Source organism: Mycena indigotica, assembly GCF_014461135.1.
Source record: "Mycena indigotica strain 171206Taipei chromosome Unknown Mind.scaff0006, whole genome shotgun sequence".
In the NCBI taxonomy this organism is placed as follows: domain Eukaryota; kingdom Fungi; phylum Basidiomycota; class Agaricomycetes; order Agaricales; family Mycenaceae; genus Mycena; species Mycena indigotica.
The window spans coordinates 3055364-3074105 of NW_023503005.1; the positions used below are offsets into that span (position 1 = coordinate 3055364).

Genomic DNA, 18742 nt, shown 5'->3' on the forward strand with positions numbered 1-18742 from the left:
CGGCTGCAAGCTGTCAAAGATGTGCAGCTGGAGTGGTATTGTACCACAAAATGGGTATGATAATAGTCGGGTGCCATTTTTAAGAGGTTAGAGGCGGGAAGAGGCAGGGTATCGCAGAACAAGAGGCGGCACAATCCTCACACACGACGCGACGCCCCAGCCAAGTGTGACATTAGGCGCTCCCAAGTAAACAAAGCCAAACTATTCAGCCGCCTCTCATCATCAATGCGGCTTCGGCGGATTTCTCTTCCGTTTGGCAGATCTCAGATCGCCCCCATCATGATATTACCCATCGACTATGGACTCCAGTTTCTAGGCATGCAAACGCAGTCTAACTCATGTTACAGAGATTTGTACTGTGTATTAGATAATATAAAATAGCAGTCTTAACCACAGGAAGAGCTGCGGTACTCGAAGACTTTGAGCTGCGTTTGCAGGAGTCGAAGAACTCCGAGTCGGGCTTGTGCTAGTAGGGTTGGACACGCTCGAGTTACCGGAAGGAGACGGCAAGATCAACTACGAGTCCAAATTAACGGGAGTGCCTCCTCGAAATCTACATTCTACTCACCAAAGCCAGATGCCCACCAACAACAGGCCGTGCTCTAAACCCCTCGGGTCGACCAGTAAGAGTGTCATACCAATCAGCGAATGGCTGCGAGCTCAACCCGTTGGCAGCCGTTTTCTTGACGCCAGATATAAAGCTGTTGCGAGTGTCTATATCGGTCATGATACCTGCAGTCCAGATTTGCCAGTCTACGGGAAAAACAGTTCAAAATCAATTATGGGGCGAAAGGTGAATTTACCAGATTTTGTGTACGTATGCCGAGTATCGAGAGCAGTTCCAAATGTTGACTTGACATTTTGATACCATTTCGTCTCTGCACTTATTGTGAAATCGGATAAACATAACAGAACCTACGCACGCATTTGATAAATCGCATCCGGAAACAAGTTCAACTGGAGAAGTTTATCCGCATAGAGGTTATAGGAAAGACCCCATGAGGCTGAATTGCCATACTGACAGCATGCAGTCAGACGGAGCCACGAAATCATTATAGGCTCACGGATAAGGTAAGATGGGCGGAGTCGGGGCTAATGGCAAAAGTTTTGAACTTCTCGACAAACGACGAGGCGATAACCTGCAGCAGAAAAGTCAACCAAGAGCTTGATGAACCTCGTTCGACTTGCACTATAGTTGGAACTGCGTTGACCGTCCCCAAGGATCGTCGCAATCTGGGACATGGCTTTTATTCCGATGATACCCTTGACGGCGAGGTTGGTCTGATTGGCCAGCGAGCCGGCGAAATCGTCTGTTGATATTTGAGAGGCTGGGACCAGGGAATCTTCGATCAAGAATTGCGTCCATCGGTCCAAGAGACCAAAGTACTGTGTAAGCTGGGAATTGTCGCCTGTCCTTTGCGCATATGCCAAGGCCATAATGAGCATATTGCCGCTTTCTGCGGGGGGATTGAGTCTAGACATCACCAAAGAAAATTGTGCTGACCTTCAACAGGCATTGCTTCGTCTTGTCCGTCATTATGGCCAATGGCATTTGGATAACTAGCACCTAAATCGTGTACACTGTACTTGTTTGGGTATTGGCCAGTCGCTTGGTATTCGAACAGTCCGGCCAGAAGGTATTTAGCAAGCAGAGGGTTGACATAGAGTAGGAGAGGATAAGCAGGGTAGATCACATCGACCGTGTTCACGTTGCCGTCACTCGAAATTTCTGCGTAGAATAGGTTTAGTTCCAACTATGCAGTCCATAAAATATACCTTTCATGAACACCAGTATATCGCTCGTGTTGAAAGAACCATCTGAATTCTTGGACACCGTGATTTCCATACTCGCCATTGCCTGCCGAATCGACAGTGCTACGATGTCGGCGTAGTCGCTGGAAATCGCGGATGCATCCTTGTGGACCTGGGCGTCAAAGGCTGAGTTTCGCGTCATTGCACCATCGTAGTCCTTCAAAAAGGCAGCGATTGAATCTTCAATGTTGCTGAATTGGTTCCAGAAGAGAGACGAACGCTCTTGAAGCTGGTTACTATTCAGCACTATTCTCAACGACGAGGGGACCTCTGATACCCACCTGAGCGTTCGCTACGATGTACTTGACAGCAGGATCGCGGACATGCCCAATCGCAACCACCACTGGTTTTGTCGCTCCTGACACTTGGCCTAGATCGTGCGCAAACGCGAAGACAGGGAAGTTGTCCGAAATGGGGCGAAAGTTCGAGTCTAGGGTGTTGGCAAGTTCACCATTTCTCACAAATTGGCTGCGAACTGCAACATCGCCACCGGTTTGGTAAGTAACTCCCGAGGCCTGAGAAATATCAGATGCCGGAAAGGATCGTCGACGATAACTAACAGCAGTGGTAGCATAGAATACAGAGCCATCTGTTTATGTTCATGGTCACTTCGACCCTTCTGAAAAGAAGCGATGCTCACATTGCGCACGATCGCTGACCTCTTGGAACACCACTTGATTCTGCAATTGAACCTGGTGGACCAAAGTGTCGCCGACCGTGGTATTCCAGTTAATCACCTGATCAGGTCCACTCGAGACGAATTCGCCAGAAATGTCGCTGTAAACTTGAACAGAGTGAGTCTTGCCGTCGTTGCTGGTGGCTGTAAGCGCCATATATGAGAACGGGAACGACTGTTTCGCCAGGTCGGTTGTCTGCCGCGGATGTTACTACGTGCACAACCACTCGCGGCACCTTACCTCCACTGGACTGAGGAAGGTCACCGTCAAGTCGATACCGCCAGCAGACATGACGAAGATGCTTTGCGTCGACGTAAACTACCCATCCGTGAGCAAAAAAACGCGTCTGGGAGTAACCAATGCACCTCCATCGATTTCTGTGCTGCTTTTGCGAAAGCGACAGGCAACGTCGGGTCTCCCAAAAAGCTAAATGCAGCCCCGTCCACCCTCATAAACCCAGCCCAGCCGGTAATCTACAACAGTGGTCAGAGGCATCATGGGAAGTTTATTTACAACGAACATTGCCAGTCCAATGAGTTGACCAAGCGCCATTCAAAGGATGACCCGCGCCTTGAGGGAGCCATGTGGATAGATACGGTGTTCGGACAGCGAGTGGGATACTGAGGTATAGTTGAGAGTTGTCTCGTTGTGCAAAAAATGCACGAACGAGGCGGGGTTGAACGGAGTTGCTTGCCAAGTAACCTGACCGTGACAAGAAATAAAAGAAAACACGGCCAGCAACAAAAGGCCAAAGAAACGCATTCAAAAAACCGGCTAGTAGAGGCGAAAAAGAAGGCGAGCGAACTGAACTGAGAGTAACATGGAAGCCTTATTAAATAGAAGACTCTGATGCGATTAAGTACAATTATCTTATCAAACCCAACCCACGACGAAGGGAGTCCGTCAAATCCCAACAATCTACATCCCTAACATCGAACATGTTGACTCCCAACATCCCGACCTTTTTCACATACTGCGCCTTTCTCCCGAGTGACTGTGGGTCGTCGTAGCTGACAACTTGTCGCGACGAAGCAGAACGTAGATATGGCGTGTTGGAGCATTCATCCCAGTATCTCACGAAGCCTCCCGTGCCATTGTACATGGGTCCAAAACTATCAGACGAGTTGGGATTTGCCAGTGCTCCTTGCTTGACGAGGTCACGAAATTGAATTTGGTCCCCGTCGGAGACAAGTCTGACATTCCCAGCGCGTTGACGGAGCCGTGTGGCGGTGGAAGAAGACACGTATGCGTATGATGGAACACCGAGAACAAGTTTTGAAGGTGGAAAGTTAGCATTTGTCCATGCTTGATATGCGGAAACGGCGCTGGCCTCTGGTTGCGTGGAGTTATTGCAAGCGTCGGACAATGGAGCATTAGGTCCTGGACTAGAAGATGCTAGCGAGGAGTCAGTGATTCTCCTGATAGATGGTGACGAGTCACTAACATCCCCAGACATCATAGTTCATAACAGTCACCCAGTCCAACACCCTCGCAAAGCCAGAGACATCTTGCATGGGTTCCCCATTCGAATCAAAGAAGGGCGTAGGTAGAACAGCTGCCGAAATCTTGGCTTGTGGTGGTAGGATGCTTCTTAGGTACTGGAGAAGGAGCAAGAGATTGCTTGAATCCGACGGGTTAACACCATTGTTGCCAGCACCTTGTCGCCCAGGATATTCCCAGTCAATGTCGATACCGTCCAGTCCAAATTGCTTATAAAGAGCGGCGATGTTGTTGGCAAAAAGCTGTCTGTTGTTGGGCGAGCTAACCGCAGCCGAAAAGTATCTACATAAACCAAATCAATACCCAGTCAGCGGATGATAGACAGAAACATACTGGCTGCCAGTCCAGCCACCAATGCTAAGCTTGACCTTTTTCTGTTTCGCATGAGCAGCCGCAACAAGACGAGCTAAGAGTCGAGGACCGGTATTCGGGTCGTCCCAAGCTAGAGTGAAATCTTTGGCTGGCATGGCAAAAGCAAAGTCTATCCAGTCAAAACGCGTGAAGTCGATTTTCTCGGGGGGGAAGTCGGACCCAGACCAGTCCGGATAGTAAGCCATCACGAGTCGTTTGGGTTGAGGGGCCTTGTACGATGAAGATGACTGCTGCGGCGGCATGATGCGAAAAGGTATCTCGTCGTAAGGCGGGAAAGGTGATTGAGCGTTAGGTATCATTGGCAGGGTAGAAATCGTTGGCAGGGTAGAGTCGACGGGGACGGGGACGGGTTGGATGGGCGATATTAGGGGATCGAATTGGATGATTGGCTGGGTGAGTTGGATGGGCGTGATTTGGAGGGGTCCAAGATCAATCGGAGAAGGAAGGCCACGAGCGAGATGAAAAAGCGAGATCAAAACGAAGTAAAGAGAGCCGCTCATGCTGGACCACCAGGGTCAGAAGAAAGGAAATAGTGTGATGTCACGCGTCTGTCACGCGTCTGTCACATTGGTTCCGTTCAACCGCGACTGCTGCGCCTGCAGTAACTCAACTGAAAATTGTAAATCGACGAGCATCAAACGCGATGGTCTCCCCGCGTATAAACTCAGCGGCTTGAATCTTCCTTGGTAGTGAAACAAGTCGGGCTCGGGTCGCCATGCATGGAATGGGGAACAAAAACAGCACTTGTTTGATTCCGCACCAACATCTACGAATTGTACATAATTTACATAATCGTCCCTTTACAAGTTGCGTAGATCCTGGAGGATTTGTGCGAAATTGGCCTCTGTCCAGCGATTTTTTCCGCGCTCTCGGACCCATTTTTGTGACGGAGGACTGGGTGGCGTTGGCTGAGAGGGGAGAGAAGGCATATAAAAAGCGTCCTCGACGTCTTCCTCTGACTCTTCGCTGTACGAGTCGTCGCTTTCGGGTTGAAGCTGATGTCTGAAGTGACCATCGGCTGGTGAGTCGAGCACGATTTGGACAGACTCTCCCAGATGTCGTCTCAGTTTTGAGTTGCGCATACGGTGAGCAGTGCGGGGGGTTGGTGGCTCGGGAAGGGTCCGTTCAAATGCCTGGCGAACATCGGCATCAGGCGAGACCTTCATGTTTAGTGTGAGGGAGGTGGATCGCGGGGGGCCACGGCGAGGAGAACTCGGGGCCAGATATGCAGAGCTAGCCTCTGCCATTGGTGTTGGTGGTGGTAGGGGAGTTGCGGGAGTTACAGAGATCGCAAGCGAGCCAGATTCCGGTAGGCTAGGTAGCGGCCGCGTCGCGGAAAGTTGTCTGTGGTGGCTAGGCATCGGAGGTGCACTTCTGGGAGTTGGAGGGACGCGAGGTAGAGGTCGGATCCTCTTTCCCTCATCCGCAAGTCGAACATCGATGCTCATAGCTGCAGGCATACGGTCGTGTAATCGAGAAGGCATGGCTGTTTCAACGAGGAATGGTAGTTGGGCAGGAACCGTGTCAATAGTGCGTCTACGGGGACCGGACATGGCAGCGGGAGGGGAAAGTTGGTGGTAGATATTTTTGTGCCGGTTCTTGTACTTGTTTGGATTCCGTTAACCCCATTTGGATGCTGTGTGATCGCTAGTTTTTCCGTCGGTTCGCCTCGTCTCTCGCCTCGACTCGGTCGCGGCAACCAACCGGGATCAGCCGCCAGTGCTTTGATTGAATAGCTAGCGCAGAGCCAGAGGTCATCTGGAGTTGGTACAACCCGACTGTTCCGCTAGCAGAGTGCAAGCAAAGTGAGCAGCGATAGTCTTGGTTTCGGTTTAGCCTGAATGTAAATTCCAAATGTGCAATGCGGAGTAGTTGCGATGTACTTTCCGGTCAAATCTGGGGGCTTCTGCCAGTTCTGGGTGGAGCTCCTATCTCTAAGTGGAGTGAAATTCTCCAGGAACGAGGGAAGTAGTGATGAGTCAAGCTATGTCGTTCGCCTCGGGAGTCGTTGCCTGGGGCGGCGCCAAGGACATAGCAACAGACAGGCATAATGTGTCACACGTCACACCAACAACTACCGCGGCCGTTTCTCCGATGGCCTCAATTCAGTTCAACTACACCTCTTCTCATAAGAAATAGAAATATACAGATATCAACCCGGTGTCCGTGTTGTTTGGTATGTATCACAAAAGACCAGCAGCTCGAAGCTCTGCGTGTAATCTTCGTTCGTTGTTGATTGCCTCTTGAAGTTGCTGGGCTCGTTCTGGATCGGCGTCTGCAGGAATCATGAACTCCGTTTCCTCCGCCTCTCCATCGGCATGATCACGTGCTCTTTCGCGCTCGCGCTCCTCAGACCGAGGACCAAACCCAAATCCTTGGCGGAAGAAGTCTGCTTGCGAGATACCACGTAATCCAAATCCTCTCTCGAATTGCGCGAGGAAGGGCCCAGCAGAAAGAGGTGCTGGCGCTGATCCAGGGGTCTCTCGCTGAGAAGCAAGAACACCACGCTCCCATCGTTTGACACGCCAGAAACCAAGCACCGAGGTCAGTAAAATGAACCAGCCAATGGTCATCAAGAAGAACGAGAGCCACTGTCCTGATCAGACGCGTCGAGTAGGGAAAGACAAGCAAACGCACCTCGCTCGTAGCATCCGCAACAATCGCGTTAGCTTGTTCAGGTGTGAGAGTTGGGAGAGCCGTTGGATCGGTACTAGTTCCGTTATAATAGGCAGCAGCCTCAGCTTCAGTAGCAAATGTTGGCTGGTTCGACCAAGACGCCCAGGCATTAGCAGCTTCTTCCTCCGTTCCGTCATTTCGTGTGCGAAGAGCAAAACCTGAATGCCAAGTTCAGATCAGAGATCTACCAATCATGGCATAAACATACCATATTGGATCAGAGTGACGCCCAGTCCAGCACGGGCACCCAAACGAGCAGCGTGTGTGGTATGGAGAAGGCTAGTCGAAAGCATTGAGAAGGAAGTAAAAGAAAAGAGGGTGACATACTAGGTGAGGAGGAAGCCAACGAATTGGAAACTAATGGAAACGAGCATGTTCCAGAGGAAGCTAAACAAGGTACCACTGGGAAGATTATCTATGATCATCTCTCCCGCTGTACCAGGAGTAAAAGGCTATATGAAGCTTGAGAACAAGTCTTGTCAAAGTGATGATTGTTGACGCACTGCATGAACTTCGTAATACTGTGGGACAGCGTCCGCTTGAGCAGACGCATAGGAAGGCGGCGCCTCAGCACGAACTTCCTCAGGTACGATATAGGTACTATCTCCTGTGAAGGCTGAATTAGCTGAGCCTCCATTATCAGAAACGGCGAACCATCTTGGATGCGAACTGGTGGAGTTGGTTTTGCAGTGACATTCGCAAAGACGCCATCGTTGTTGGTCCCCATTACGTTGCGGTCAGCACCGCTCATGCCAAGGCGCTGGACGTAGTGTGTTGGTAAGACGGCGGTGGCAGCACGCTTGAACCAGCCGAGTCGAGGGCCACGAGAAACGGAGTCGACAGCGCTAGCAAAATTGGGAATGAACCCATTCGAATTGCCATGCTCTGCGACAGAACTGATGAGAAAATATAATAGTGGGGCGACACTGTGATGGCGCACCATTTGGGAGAGCAGTCGACGATGGGCCAGGGGGACTGCCTGGCGGCGGCATGTCATAGTCAACCTCGAAGTTGTAGGTACCGGGAATGTGAGTAGAAGCTCGGGAGACATGAGTTGCTGCAACAGGAGAGCTTGGAGTTGGATTCAGTGGGCGGTTCTCGTCTTCGTCATCCGAATCATCAAAAGCTGCGTCCATCTCATTCCGGCCCTCCTCGTCGACATTGTTATTAGGAAGAGGGGCATATCTGCCCGACATGGCAGCTATAGTTTACGACTGAGCAAGGGTAAGGGAGTGAATGGATAAGAGGGAAGGGACCAAGTGATATTGATGTAGATTGATGGCCGAACGCGGCCTTTACTTAGTGATCGCTCAGCCACAACTTGAAGTGACTCTCGCATCCTGCGCTAAACGCACCCAACCACGCACGAAACACAAAATCGTGAAGGATTGGTGGGGGAATCTTCAAGATTCTTATGGTCTGAGAACATCGTTTACTCGGTTGACTCAAGTCTGCACCCTAGTCTGATCCATAGATATTGAGCAAGAGAATCTTTTCTTTCTTTCTTTTCCAGTGCAAGACACGATGACCTGAGACACGTCGAGCTTCTATCTGAGTCAGACTTGAGGCGGAGCGGGCTCGGATGTGGCTTACATCCGGGCGGAAAACACCGCTCTGTCTCAGCAGGAATCCTATAAATAATGGGAGATTATTTGTGGGTCAGCACGACGACTGGAAGCTCCTGTACAGAATCTTCGCATTACTCCGTGCCGTTGACCACCACACTGGAAGAGCTCAGGCAGTTGGTTATCTTATGGATTGCCTTGTCCGGGAAGCTATCTAGCGACCTGGGCAGGACCGATATCATTCGTAGACCCCTCTGTACTGCAGCCCAAGTCAAACCTTCTATAGACCTTGAGTCTTCTATAGACTTTGACAGGTTGACCAATGGTAGGGAACGTTCAAGACAGCCTGGTGATGCAAGAAGAGAACCTCTGGAATATGTCCACGTCCGATTCACTCAAGGTTCGCAGTAGAGGTGTTGGGGAGAGGCTGTTTGGGGAAGAGGGAAACTTTGTTGACTGTTCTTTCATGTATGGTGAAGTTCCTGGTAGACGATGCACCCCCTTGACGCGGGTACCGGGCTTGAGTACTAAGCGTGCATATAGATTAGATATTGTACTTGATCAATGAGTCTTACTGAGATCGCCAATAAGTTAGGCAAGTTGAATCGGTAGTCGTCTGGAGAGTCAAAGCCAGATCCACTGTCCCCTATGATCTCTGGGTGTGCAAGCTCAGACTTGTCATTTTGGTCGTCACACTCACCCCCTCTTCAGACCAAATTCAAGTTCACAGTCTGACTGCGGGAGACAAAGTTGTGTTTGTACCACCACCTACTCATGATGACAGCGTGCGTTTCCCGACTCTCTCTAGAATCCAGAGCTCAGTATTATGTCCAAAGAGAGGCCAACAACCTTTCCTCCAAGTCTCGCCTCGGTTTTCACCAGGTCATGAAGTCATCCCCTGGGCTTGCCGACTACAAGACGAGAACCGCGCTTCGCCCTCGATATCGCTTTGGTTGGCTTATGAGCGACGACGACCTACGCGCAATCACGCCACCAGAGTTGCACTGGCGGGAGTCGCCCACAATGAATTATGTCCACGACCTCATGAATGATTGCTGTGCCGTGTATGGGGAAAGGTGTGTCCACTGAAGTTCGACTTTGAACCATCTAACAACAATTGTCTAGCTTCGACATCTCGGTAGTACCACTGGGGCCGAGAGGAACGGACCTTTTGGGGAGGAACCTGTTGTACTTTACCTTCCTGCACTTCACCAACAACAGAACCCCTGACGCTCTGGCGAAGGCGGAGGACGAAGAAATAATCAAATCTCTCACTAGAGTACTCAAGGCCGAGAATAATCCCCCGGTGTGGTTGTTGGATGATTACCGCGTCTAGTGTTTATTTGTACCTTTCAGTTTCGTTTCACAGTCTATCTTAGTACAATCGTGAAATAAGTCGCAGTGAGACGAAATTTCACTCAGCTTATGCGGGCCTTGGGAACACTGCATCTCGCAGGAAACAAGAATGGTATCGAACAGTAAGAGCAAGTCTACTCGTCTAATTGTCGTCGTTCGGAAAACCAAGCATACACAGTGAGACAGTTCGAATATTTGTGCGAGGACTTGAGATTGGTTTCGATTGAAGGTCCTCCGAGTGGAAACTTAAGGACGCTTGAAAAACGCAACAAAGACAACAAGCTTTTGCGTGACCCTGATCTAATTTTGTTCCGTTCTTCGATGTCCTCTGTTGCAAGCACAGATTCGGAAGCACCATCAACCCATTCGCTGACTTCTCAAGTTGGCGGCCATGCTAATGGAGTTCTTACCACCGAGGACGATACTCTGCTCATCAAACAAGCTCTTCCCGTCGAACTCCAATTCTATCGCACTGTTGCAGCATCGACAGAGCCAGCAATCGATGCTCTGCGCCCATATCTGCCCAAATTCCTCGGAACATTAACCTTGGAAGGAGAATTCGATCCGGACAAGCCAACGACCGAAACCAGCATCCCGGTCAAGCCAATTGCGACGAATGGCGGGAAAGATGAGTGCGGCAAGTTGGACGATCTGATGAAATCTTACTCTCTTTTGCACAGTCCCTAGTGTTGGAGAACCTCACACATCCGTTCACCAAGCCCAACGTCCTTGACGTCAAATTGGGCACAGTACTCTACGACGAGACAGCTTCACCGGAGAAAGTTGCCCGTATGCTCAAGGCGGCTGAAAATACCACCTCGCTCAAGACAGGCATCCGGCTTACCGGTTTCCAGGTATTACACCGTTTCTCTCCATGTTCCATCTTGTCTTACTTTGACTCTCGGTGTACGACAACGCGTCAGGGGAGCCAGTAACGACGCCCAAGGCCTATGGGAAATCAATCACGAAAGAACAACTACCGGAGGGTTTTGCTCGAGTGTTCCCTGTTTTGGGAGTCGGTGAACATGGCGCACTGCCTTCACAAGGCCTACCCGCTGGACTTTTACTGCAGATCTTGGAGCTATTACGCGAGGATGTGCAGGAGATCCGCGACGCATTTGCTCAAGTTGAGCTCCGAATGATCGGCGGAAGTCTACTTTTCATTTACGAAAGTGACGCTACCCGTGCAGAAGAGGGGTTGAAGTGGATGCTTCGTGATCTCGACGAAGAAGACTCGGAATCAGACGAAGACGAAAGCAAACCCCCGAAACCAGGTCCCGCCTATGATGTTCGCCTCATCGACTTTGCACACACCCGTTTTGTTCCTGGGCAAGGGCCTGACGAGGGTGTACTCCTCGGATTGGACACCATTTTAGCGCAATTAGACCAAAGAATACACACAATCACTACACAGACTAAATAGAAAAACTACATGACAATACAGATATTCACCACCGTACCCTAGATAGCCTACCGCCTCCCTCTGCGTCCTCGCGACTTATAATTACGAGTTTCACCACCAAAAAAGACGATGGCTTGCTTGTCCAAGAATGACTGCATTTGCAGCTTGGTTTTGGGGCTTGCTGTCTCCCCGGGTTGAAGAACAAGGGCAAGGAAAGTGTTGAAGTCGACAGCCTGCCAATGCGCGATGAGTTCCAAAGCTGCCATAAACACCGCGGACCACACAGACCTCGTAGCGCAGGATTTGGAGATGGAGCGCTTCATCCTCGAGAATCTTGTTCAATAACGCCGCTTCATCAAACGCCTCGGAGGTAGTCCTTCTTTTTCTTTGGTTTGGTTGGGGTATCACGTCGGTAATCGTCGGGAGCTGTTTTTTCTTTCCCCTCGGGGGCGGAGGTGGGGGTATCGGATAGTTACTAGGTTCATAATGGATATACCCATCGTCTGATTCAGGTGTGTGAGATCGTTCAAGCGTAGATGGGTCAAGAGTCATTTTCGTCATCAGAGAAGCAATCTGAGAAGGTCCTTTTGCCCTGGAAGGTTTCGACTACATGTTATTAGCCCATTCTCAACTTGACGACATAAGAACTCACACTAGAGGCAACAGGTTCCGATTCAGGTTCGGAATCGTAGCCCCATGCTGACTGTTTCTTCGTTCCCCCTCCGAGTTTGGACGGCGCAAACGCCTGGGTGGCAGCTGGTGGGTCAAAGTCTGATTCTTCATCCGAATCGTCAAATAAGGCCACCTTGCCCTGTTGCTTTCGACCCAGCCGACTTGCACCAAGGGATGGCGTAGTGGGAGGAATTACAGCAGCTTGAGTTGGCGGGTCGTCGGTTTCCGTCAGCAAGTTTCGAGCACGATCCAAGATGTTGTTTCTCGTCTCGGACACAGGCTTCAATACGTCGACAACTAGCGGGCGCTTGCCCTTGCGCTTCGGGCCAGCATCGCGTACGACCTCTTCCAGAAGAGTTGAAGGTCCCGTCAATGGAGCAGCATTTCCTTTCCCACCCGTAGCTGGCGAGTTTTCGATTTCTTTGCGTACAAGGAAGACGACGGTTTCGTCGGTCATGCCACTCTTCTTCGCACAAGAACGGATATGTATCATCTTTTGCGCGGCGGTTTTGCGCGTAGTCCATGGTATTGAACAACTGACGCATTTAGAAAGCTTATTCAAATCGTTGTCTGATATTTCTTCGAGATGTTTGCGGGATCGACGAGCAGCAGGCTTAGCTGGCGCTTCACTGTTGGAGCTTGACCCGATTGTTGACGCTGAGTTTCTTTGCTGAAGTGGACGCGTAGTGTTCTGAAAGGCGAAACGACCAATGTTCAAAGTAGGAACGAGTTCTACATCGTCATCCTCGTCGGGAGGCGCCTCCACACTTGTACTGATGGATATAACGTTTTGGTCGACGTTGATGCTGTTGTCTGGAGGGTCTGAGTCAGACAACGGTGAGGTGTGGTTGAGAATTACACACCACTAATGTTGATGACGGATGGAGACTTGCTGGGAGCGATGACTGGACTATGGGCGGAGCTGTCATCTGCACATTCTTAGCCCGAGATACGCTCAGGTGGACTAGTTCACCTGAAATGACAATGATTTCGGGGGTGGCGGTTCTGGTGAGCTTTCTCTTCTTTCGCTCCTGTTTACGCGCTTGTCGCTCAGCCTCGCGTTCAGGTTCAGAGTCTGGGACTTCTTCTACAATATGACGCGACATAAAGCGGTGGGTGAGTCGATACCTTTGATGCGGGCCAATGGCAAGGGAAAAGGCCCGTCGCATGCGTGACCGTCTGTCTGTTCCTTTTTGTAACTCCTTTAACGCTTCCTCGATGAATGGTGTGGAATCAGTTTCCACAGATGAAGTCTTTCAGGTCATGTCTGGCTGCTCGTCGCAGGATCCTGCCGTGCTCCAGGCCTCCAGTGCGCGCTTGAAAGAATTACTGAACGTTTTTGGTATATATGAGGCCTTGCATGAAATCGCCGCCCAAAAGGCTGTACCTCTTCATATTCGCCAGCAGGCCATAATCCAATTCAAGAACAGCGCTGCACAACACTGGCGATCCCGAAAGTACGACTATGTTCACTGCTTGAAATCGACCGACCGAATGATCTGCTTAGGGTGATCTCAGACGAGCAAAGAATAAGCATTCGAGCGCGCACTTTCACATTTCTCGACGAGCAGGACGACACTGTAAGATCTCCTTGACAAACTCTTATGCTCTCTACTCACTAAGTACTTAGATCGCCGAATGCAACGAACATATAGTAGCCAAGATTGCGCGAATAGACTTTCCCACCAACTGGTGCGTCATACTCAAACTATCTCGCCTACTTGACGCGTTCCTAGGCGAAACCTCGTCGACGACCTTCTTCAGGGTATCCAAGCGACATTTCAAAAGCATTTCTCCGACCCTGTCAATGAAAATGCCCAAGATACACTACTTCTTCGTCGTAGCCTCAAGCTACTAAGTACGATCTGCAAAGAGTTCTCGAGCGTTAAAATGCCGTCTGGTCTCAAGACAATGGCTATGGTTGGCTGCGTTTTTTTTCGTATCAACCATACTAACCCGGTCCAAGATTGTGAGCAAGTCCCAGAGCATCCTAGCTGGGCTCTATTCCTCTTTAATATCCACCTATCTTAAAAACCCGTACCCGGGCATCATCTCTCCTCGAACTTGCACGGACCTTTTGCTTGGTCACCTTGTTTTCAAGTCTGTCTCAAGTATAGCCACTTGGCTGTTCATGCGCCTCACTTCTGCCAAAAGCGAAATCGACCCTGTAGCGGCTCTCAATTGGGTCTGCATCGTTCTATTTACTCTTCGTCAATATACTGATCGAAAGACATCAGATCGCGACCCTCGTCGCAGAGACATTCGAAGCTCTAAAGCAACTCACGAAATTGCGCCTTCAGATTATTCGGGATGTTGGTGCCGGGCTCAAGTCGAATGCATTTGCTTTACGCTCGGTGCATGTCTTAACCAAGCATATACGTTCTATCGGCAAATTCCTTCGGCGTCTCCAAGAACTTTCTGTTCTGCGCTTCTCCGCTCTCCCCTGTTGCCCAGATCTTGTGGCTTGGTACTGGAGCCAGGTTGTTGAGGCCACGGCATCTGCCAAACAAGATTCATCCGCGATAGCAGGCAAAACTTGCTCTTAAAAGAACCCGCTTTAAACCTGACCAGTGTTCAGATACGACAGAGGCCCCATATCCTGTTCGGTTTCTTGTTCAAGGAATGGTTCTTTTCAAAGAGAATCTTAGTCAGTGGAAACCAACCCGGAGAGATGGCGTCGAGAATGCAAACGGTGCGAGAGAGTTTTCTGCCAGAATCACACTGATACTGTTGTTCCAAGCCTTGCCCACAAATTTCGTCGAAGTCGCCGTGGAGACTCTTATCCGGCAATTTATGCCTTTGAAGGACGCTGAACTTACCGAGTGGATGAACGACCCCGAACAATGGGTTAACGACGAGGATAGTGTTAATGAACAATGGGTCTTCGAAATACGGGTATGTGTATTCACCCTTCACCCTTGGATTATTCTCTGACTATTGGGTAGCCTTGTAGCGAGCGTGTACTGATGGCGTTATCCGTCGCATTTCCTGACACTGTTGCAACACTACTTCTCAACCTTTACAACAGCTTCGGCAGTAGGTTTTGAAATAGGGATCATGCTATAGACTGACAGCAGAACCAGCAATACCCGCTAATGACCTGCAACAAGTCATTCAAAAAGAAGCACTATATTGTGCTATTGGGCGTTGTGCCCCAAAGCTCAAGACCATACTTCCATTCCAGCAATGGATGCAGACCACATTGGCAGCTGAGGCTCAAAGCACTAACTCTGTGTATGCTTTTCACTCTGTTTTTCTATTTTCTATTCCACTGAACCATCTCCAGTTATCCAATCATCAAACGCCGCATCGCATGGCTTCTCGGCAAACTTGTGATCGCTGATTCATGTATTGCCGTCACTGATCCGTTGTTGTGGCAAATTCTCGTCCATCTGATCCGAGATCGGGGACCCGGATCAGATGCTGTTGTTCGTCTCTCTGCTGCGATAGCGCTAAGGGAGTGCATTGACGTTTGTCCATCCCCATTTCAACTATCTGTTCCCTAAGGCCAACCGCAGACTCTCGAATTTAACATCGAAGTGTTTGCTCCTTTCCTCCCAGACGTTGTGTCCGAACTGGTTAAGTTATTGGGCGAGGTCGACACCTTCGAGATGAAACGTCGAGTGGACTACACATTGAATGTCGTCATCGAACAAGCGGGCGAGCGAGTGAGTGAGTTCTTTCATTCATAAGGGAATCTAAATACCTCTTAGATTTCGGACCTGGTACCCATCATAGCGGATCCAATCCCTAGATTCTGTACGTCTTTGCCACTGCAGAATTCGCCCGAATTTATTCAGAAATAGGGCTGGACGCCTCAGAGAATTTTGCCTTCAAGTCTACATTACTCGAGACTGTTACCAAACTCGTTGAAGCCACCAAACAACGATCAACAAGTCTGCATGGCTTGGTGGTGCCACTCGTGCGAGAAGGACTAATGCCAGAGGTTCGGCACGTCTCGAGACTTAGCAGCTCTAAATGATTATCTTCAATCAGGTCGCTTCTCATCTGGATGAAGATGCTCTTACTCTTTGGCTGGCGGCTTTGCGCCATACAACCACTCTCCAGAACACGACCGGTGTCGGTCTGGTTGAATTATATCCTAAGGCAGTCGCGCTCCTCGCCACAAACTTGGATCTGCTTGGCAAAGCGACAGATATCATCGTTGCTCATTTATTGGTTGATGCTTCCACCATTCTCCAGGTCAGTCAGGTGTCTAACTAACTCAGCAACTAAACACGCAGCTTAGACGTCTGCTGTGGATTTATTCCGCGCTTTTGTCAACGCGCTTTCGAGCGCTGCAGTTGAAAGAAACATCAAAGACATGATTTTGGCACTTAATTTACTCGTTCAACTTGCTCCTTCGGCTCTGTGGGGTGAACCAATGCACACCTCGGGTTTGTTTTCTGTACTTCTGAAGACGATTGTGGAGGGCGAGGTATCTATTCTGACCTTTACCTGGCCAATGTCACTCATTACAGACGAAGGCTCAGGCCCAAATTCTCATGGAGCACATCCTATTAATGTCTCGCATCGTGATGGCAGACCCACAAATGTTTTTACAGCTGATGGCTGCAACTGCAACCCCTAATATGAGCGAAAACAAATTATACGAACTCCTCCTAGACCAATGGTGGGGCACGGTGAGTTCTTGCGGACGTTTTTCTCTCTTCCCTGACAAATCTGCGTAGTGGGACAATATGTCGGAAGCCAGACATCGCAAGCTCTCGGCGATGGGTATGGCAGCCCTGGTTTCAACTGCAAGGCCAGATGTCCTGGAAAGACTACATGGCGATATATTCAATATGTGGACCGATGTTCTGCTTGAACTGAAAGAAGCCATGCAAGCGGCTGCTTCCGATGACGGAGAGTAAGACTTTCCAGAATACCATCCATCGACACTGAATATTCCTCCTAGATATCAAGTTTCCCTTCACCGGCATTGGGATCTGGACGAGGCGCCTTCTGACTACTACCAAGATACGGAAGGTACTCTCGAGTACGAACGTCGCAAAGCTGTGAGTTTCCAACCTCATCCTTTGCCTCGTTGTTTTATTCGGTACCAGTTATACGACCATGACCCTGTTCGGACGGTCAAACTAACTGCATATATCGCTGAGAAGTTGAATGCGGCCCAGACTCAATGCGGGCCTCAAGCATTCCAAATCAACTACCTATCCAAAGCGGATCCAGCAGTGCTGGCCCAAATCCAGAACGAGCTCGCTCATTGAGCATTAGTACATAGCCTGACTTACCTCCATTACTGACAGACACCATCTCATACGACCATCTACCGCGCACATTGCATTTTCTTTTGCTTTCCTTGTTAGTTAGCTAGCAGGATCATTCTAGGATTCAGACAATACAGATTCACTATAACTGCCCATGGACACCATTGAGCTTGACAAATCAGTGATATCGCTGCTAAAGTCGTAGTCACTGAGCTCGTGATCGCTGCCGGTTGGTTCAACGATTAACCGGTCTGCACTCTCAACCGGTTGACCACACCGGAGACATTCCCATTTCTGTCCATCCTCTTCGTCTGCTGCACGCATGATACGCTCGGCGATGCAATGGTAACAGAACACATCCCCGCAAGACGCAACATATGGCGTATAGATAGGGTAAAGAGGGGGTTCTCCATCCTCTGAAGGGCCAACGGAAGTTGTCAGGGAGGTCAAAGCGTTTGTAGGGTCCGCAAGATTGAGATTAAAGGACGCGTTTTCGGCACAGATGGCACACTGGTCTTGGGGCAACGACCAGTACTTCCCTCTAGTTGTTTTAAGTTTAGATTCAGTTGTGCCACGAAGGAAAGATGGCGTCAGGGTAGTTTTCAGTCTCGAGAGTCTTCGTCGTAGGCTCTTGGCGTTGAGAAGAGGGAGGAGGAAGAGCAAGAATTCCTGTAGTCGGCGTTAATGACTTGGTCAGACAACTTCGAAGGGAACTCACCGTGAACGCGTGCCAGACCATCTGGCGGTTCATAAACTCATAGCTAACATCGCGCTTGATGAGCTTTCTTGAGGGAGTAAGACGCATTTTTAGCAGGCGGTCGGTGACAGTCCGGAACCTCCCGTCCCATAGGAAGGCAACGAAACTGAGCAGTGCGACTAGTGCATGAACCGACTCCAAAGAGACGAGGATGTCCCATATTTTGCGTCGCCGATCTGACGAAGGTGCGTCTGGCCATGCTCGGGATAGAGCGTGGGAGCGAATTCGGGTATGAAAATACGGAACGATGACGGTGAGGAATGCATGGATCAGCAATGTCCTTCGCGGCAAGCCAGAAGCTGGACTCGATTGGTCAGGCGTGCCTTGCTCGACGGTCGTGACCAAACGCACGCGAAAGAGCCAGACGGCTTGGAGAACGAGGAATTGTGTATCGCAAGTCCTGAAGTTTTGCGCCATAAGTTGCGCCGGAGTCCCATACGGAAAGCTTATATAGCATCATCCGAATGAAAAGGGAGAGTTCTGGTGTCCACCGTGGTGAATTGAGTGCTTTGGCGACCGGCTCTTGCAAAAGCTGCACTAACTCTTGGTCAAGAAGCTCCGCATCAAGCTGACCAACGCGAATTGTACGCTTTGAGGGACCGCTGCCCAAGCCGAGAGCACGAATCTCTGCCAGTCGCGTCTGAGCGGCTGCCCAGGCAGCTTCCATTTTGGGAGGAGGGAGAAGTGTCGATGATCACGTGCATCTATTAGATTTCTTCGAG

At 50.0% G+C, this 18742-nt stretch overlaps 8 protein-coding genes across 8 annotated transcripts; 3 read left to right on the top strand and 5 right to left on the bottom strand.

Annotated features, from left to right (window-relative positions):
* Nucleotides 1–363: 363 nt before the first annotated feature.
* MIND_00744200 (MPN domain-containing protein) lies at nt 364–4861 on the bottom strand (the record flags this gene model as incomplete). The annotated part of the gene is made up of 18 exons (XM_037364141.1): nt 364–516; nt 569–753; nt 804–878; nt 924–1017; nt 1065–1139; nt 1189–1457; nt 1505–1729; nt 1777–2041; nt 2094–2327; nt 2373–2401; nt 2453–2684; nt 2730–2807; nt 2855–2962; nt 3010–3109; nt 3157–3191; nt 3451–3884; nt 3934–4271; nt 4323–4861. 18 exons carry the CDS (start codon nt 4859–4861, stop codon nt 364–366), a joined length of 3468 nt encoding a protein of 1155 aa, XP_037219785.1.
* A 300-nt stretch (nt 4862–5161) lies between these two features.
* On the bottom strand, nt 5162–5914 carry MIND_00744300 (uncharacterized protein; the record flags this gene model as incomplete). The annotated part of the gene is made up of 1 exon (XM_037364142.1): nt 5162–5914. The coding sequence occupies one exon, from the start codon at nt 5912–5914 to the stop codon at nt 5162–5164; it is 753 nt and encodes a 250-aa protein (XP_037219786.1).
* Nucleotides 5915–6544: 630 nt separating this feature from the next.
* MIND_00744400 (uncharacterized protein) lies at nt 6545–8233 on the bottom strand (the record flags this gene model as incomplete). Its single annotated transcript, XM_037364143.1, has 7 exons — nt 6545–6952; nt 6999–7195; nt 7246–7316; nt 7365–7489; nt 7541–7644; nt 7692–7922; nt 7978–8233. 7 exons carry the CDS (start codon nt 8231–8233, stop codon nt 6545–6547), a joined length of 1392 nt encoding a protein of 463 aa, XP_037219787.1.
* Nucleotides 8234–9376: 1143 nt separating this feature from the next.
* On the top strand, nt 9377–9938 carry MIND_00744500 (uncharacterized protein; the record flags this gene model as incomplete). The annotated part of the gene is made up of 3 exons (XM_037364144.1): nt 9377–9387; nt 9439–9678; nt 9728–9938. The coding sequence occupies 3 exons, from the start codon at nt 9377–9379 to the stop codon at nt 9936–9938; spliced, it is 462 nt and encodes a 153-aa protein (XP_037219788.1).
* A 341-nt stretch (nt 9939–10279) lies between these two features.
* On the top strand, nt 10280–11381 carry MIND_00744600 (Kinase; the record flags this gene model as incomplete). The annotated part of the gene is made up of 3 exons (XM_037364145.1): nt 10280–10586; nt 10637–10812; nt 10905–11381. The coding sequence occupies 3 exons, from the start codon at nt 10280–10282 to the stop codon at nt 11379–11381; spliced, it is 960 nt and encodes a 319-aa protein (XP_037219789.1).
* Nucleotides 11382–11428: 47 nt separating this feature from the next.
* Nucleotides 11429–13138, bottom strand: MIND_00744700 (uncharacterized protein; the record flags this gene model as incomplete). Its single annotated transcript, XM_037364146.1, has 5 exons — nt 11429–11593; nt 11649–11966; nt 12013–12845; nt 12896–12961; nt 13006–13138. 5 exons carry the CDS (start codon nt 13136–13138, stop codon nt 11429–11431), a joined length of 1515 nt encoding a protein of 504 aa, XP_037219790.1.
* Nucleotides 13139–13241: 103 nt separating this feature from the next.
* On the top strand, nt 13242–17263 carry MIND_00744800 (Importin N-terminal domain-containing protein; the record flags this gene model as incomplete). Its single annotated transcript, XM_037364147.1, has 20 exons — nt 13242–13489; nt 13540–13612; nt 13663–13724; nt 13769–13952; nt 13999–14217; nt 14270–14512; nt 14559–14724; nt 14773–14927; nt 14978–15068; nt 15116–15266; nt 15319–15502; nt 15551–15700; nt 15746–15791; nt 15839–15978; nt 16029–16235; nt 16282–16470; nt 16514–16675; nt 16724–16902; nt 16951–17050; nt 17099–17263. The coding sequence occupies exons 1-20, from the start codon at nt 13251–13253 to the stop codon at nt 17261–17263; spliced, it is 3105 nt and encodes a 1034-aa protein (XP_037219791.1). The 5' UTR covers nt 13242–13250.
* Nucleotides 17264–17380: 117 nt separating this feature from the next.
* Nucleotides 17381–18687, bottom strand: MIND_00744900 (uncharacterized protein; the record flags this gene model as incomplete). Its single annotated transcript, XM_037364148.1, has 3 exons — nt 17381–17932; nt 17982–18319; nt 18372–18687. 3 exons carry the CDS (start codon nt 18685–18687, stop codon nt 17381–17383), a joined length of 1206 nt encoding a protein of 401 aa, XP_037219792.1.
* Nucleotides 18688–18742: the final 55 nt, after the last annotated feature.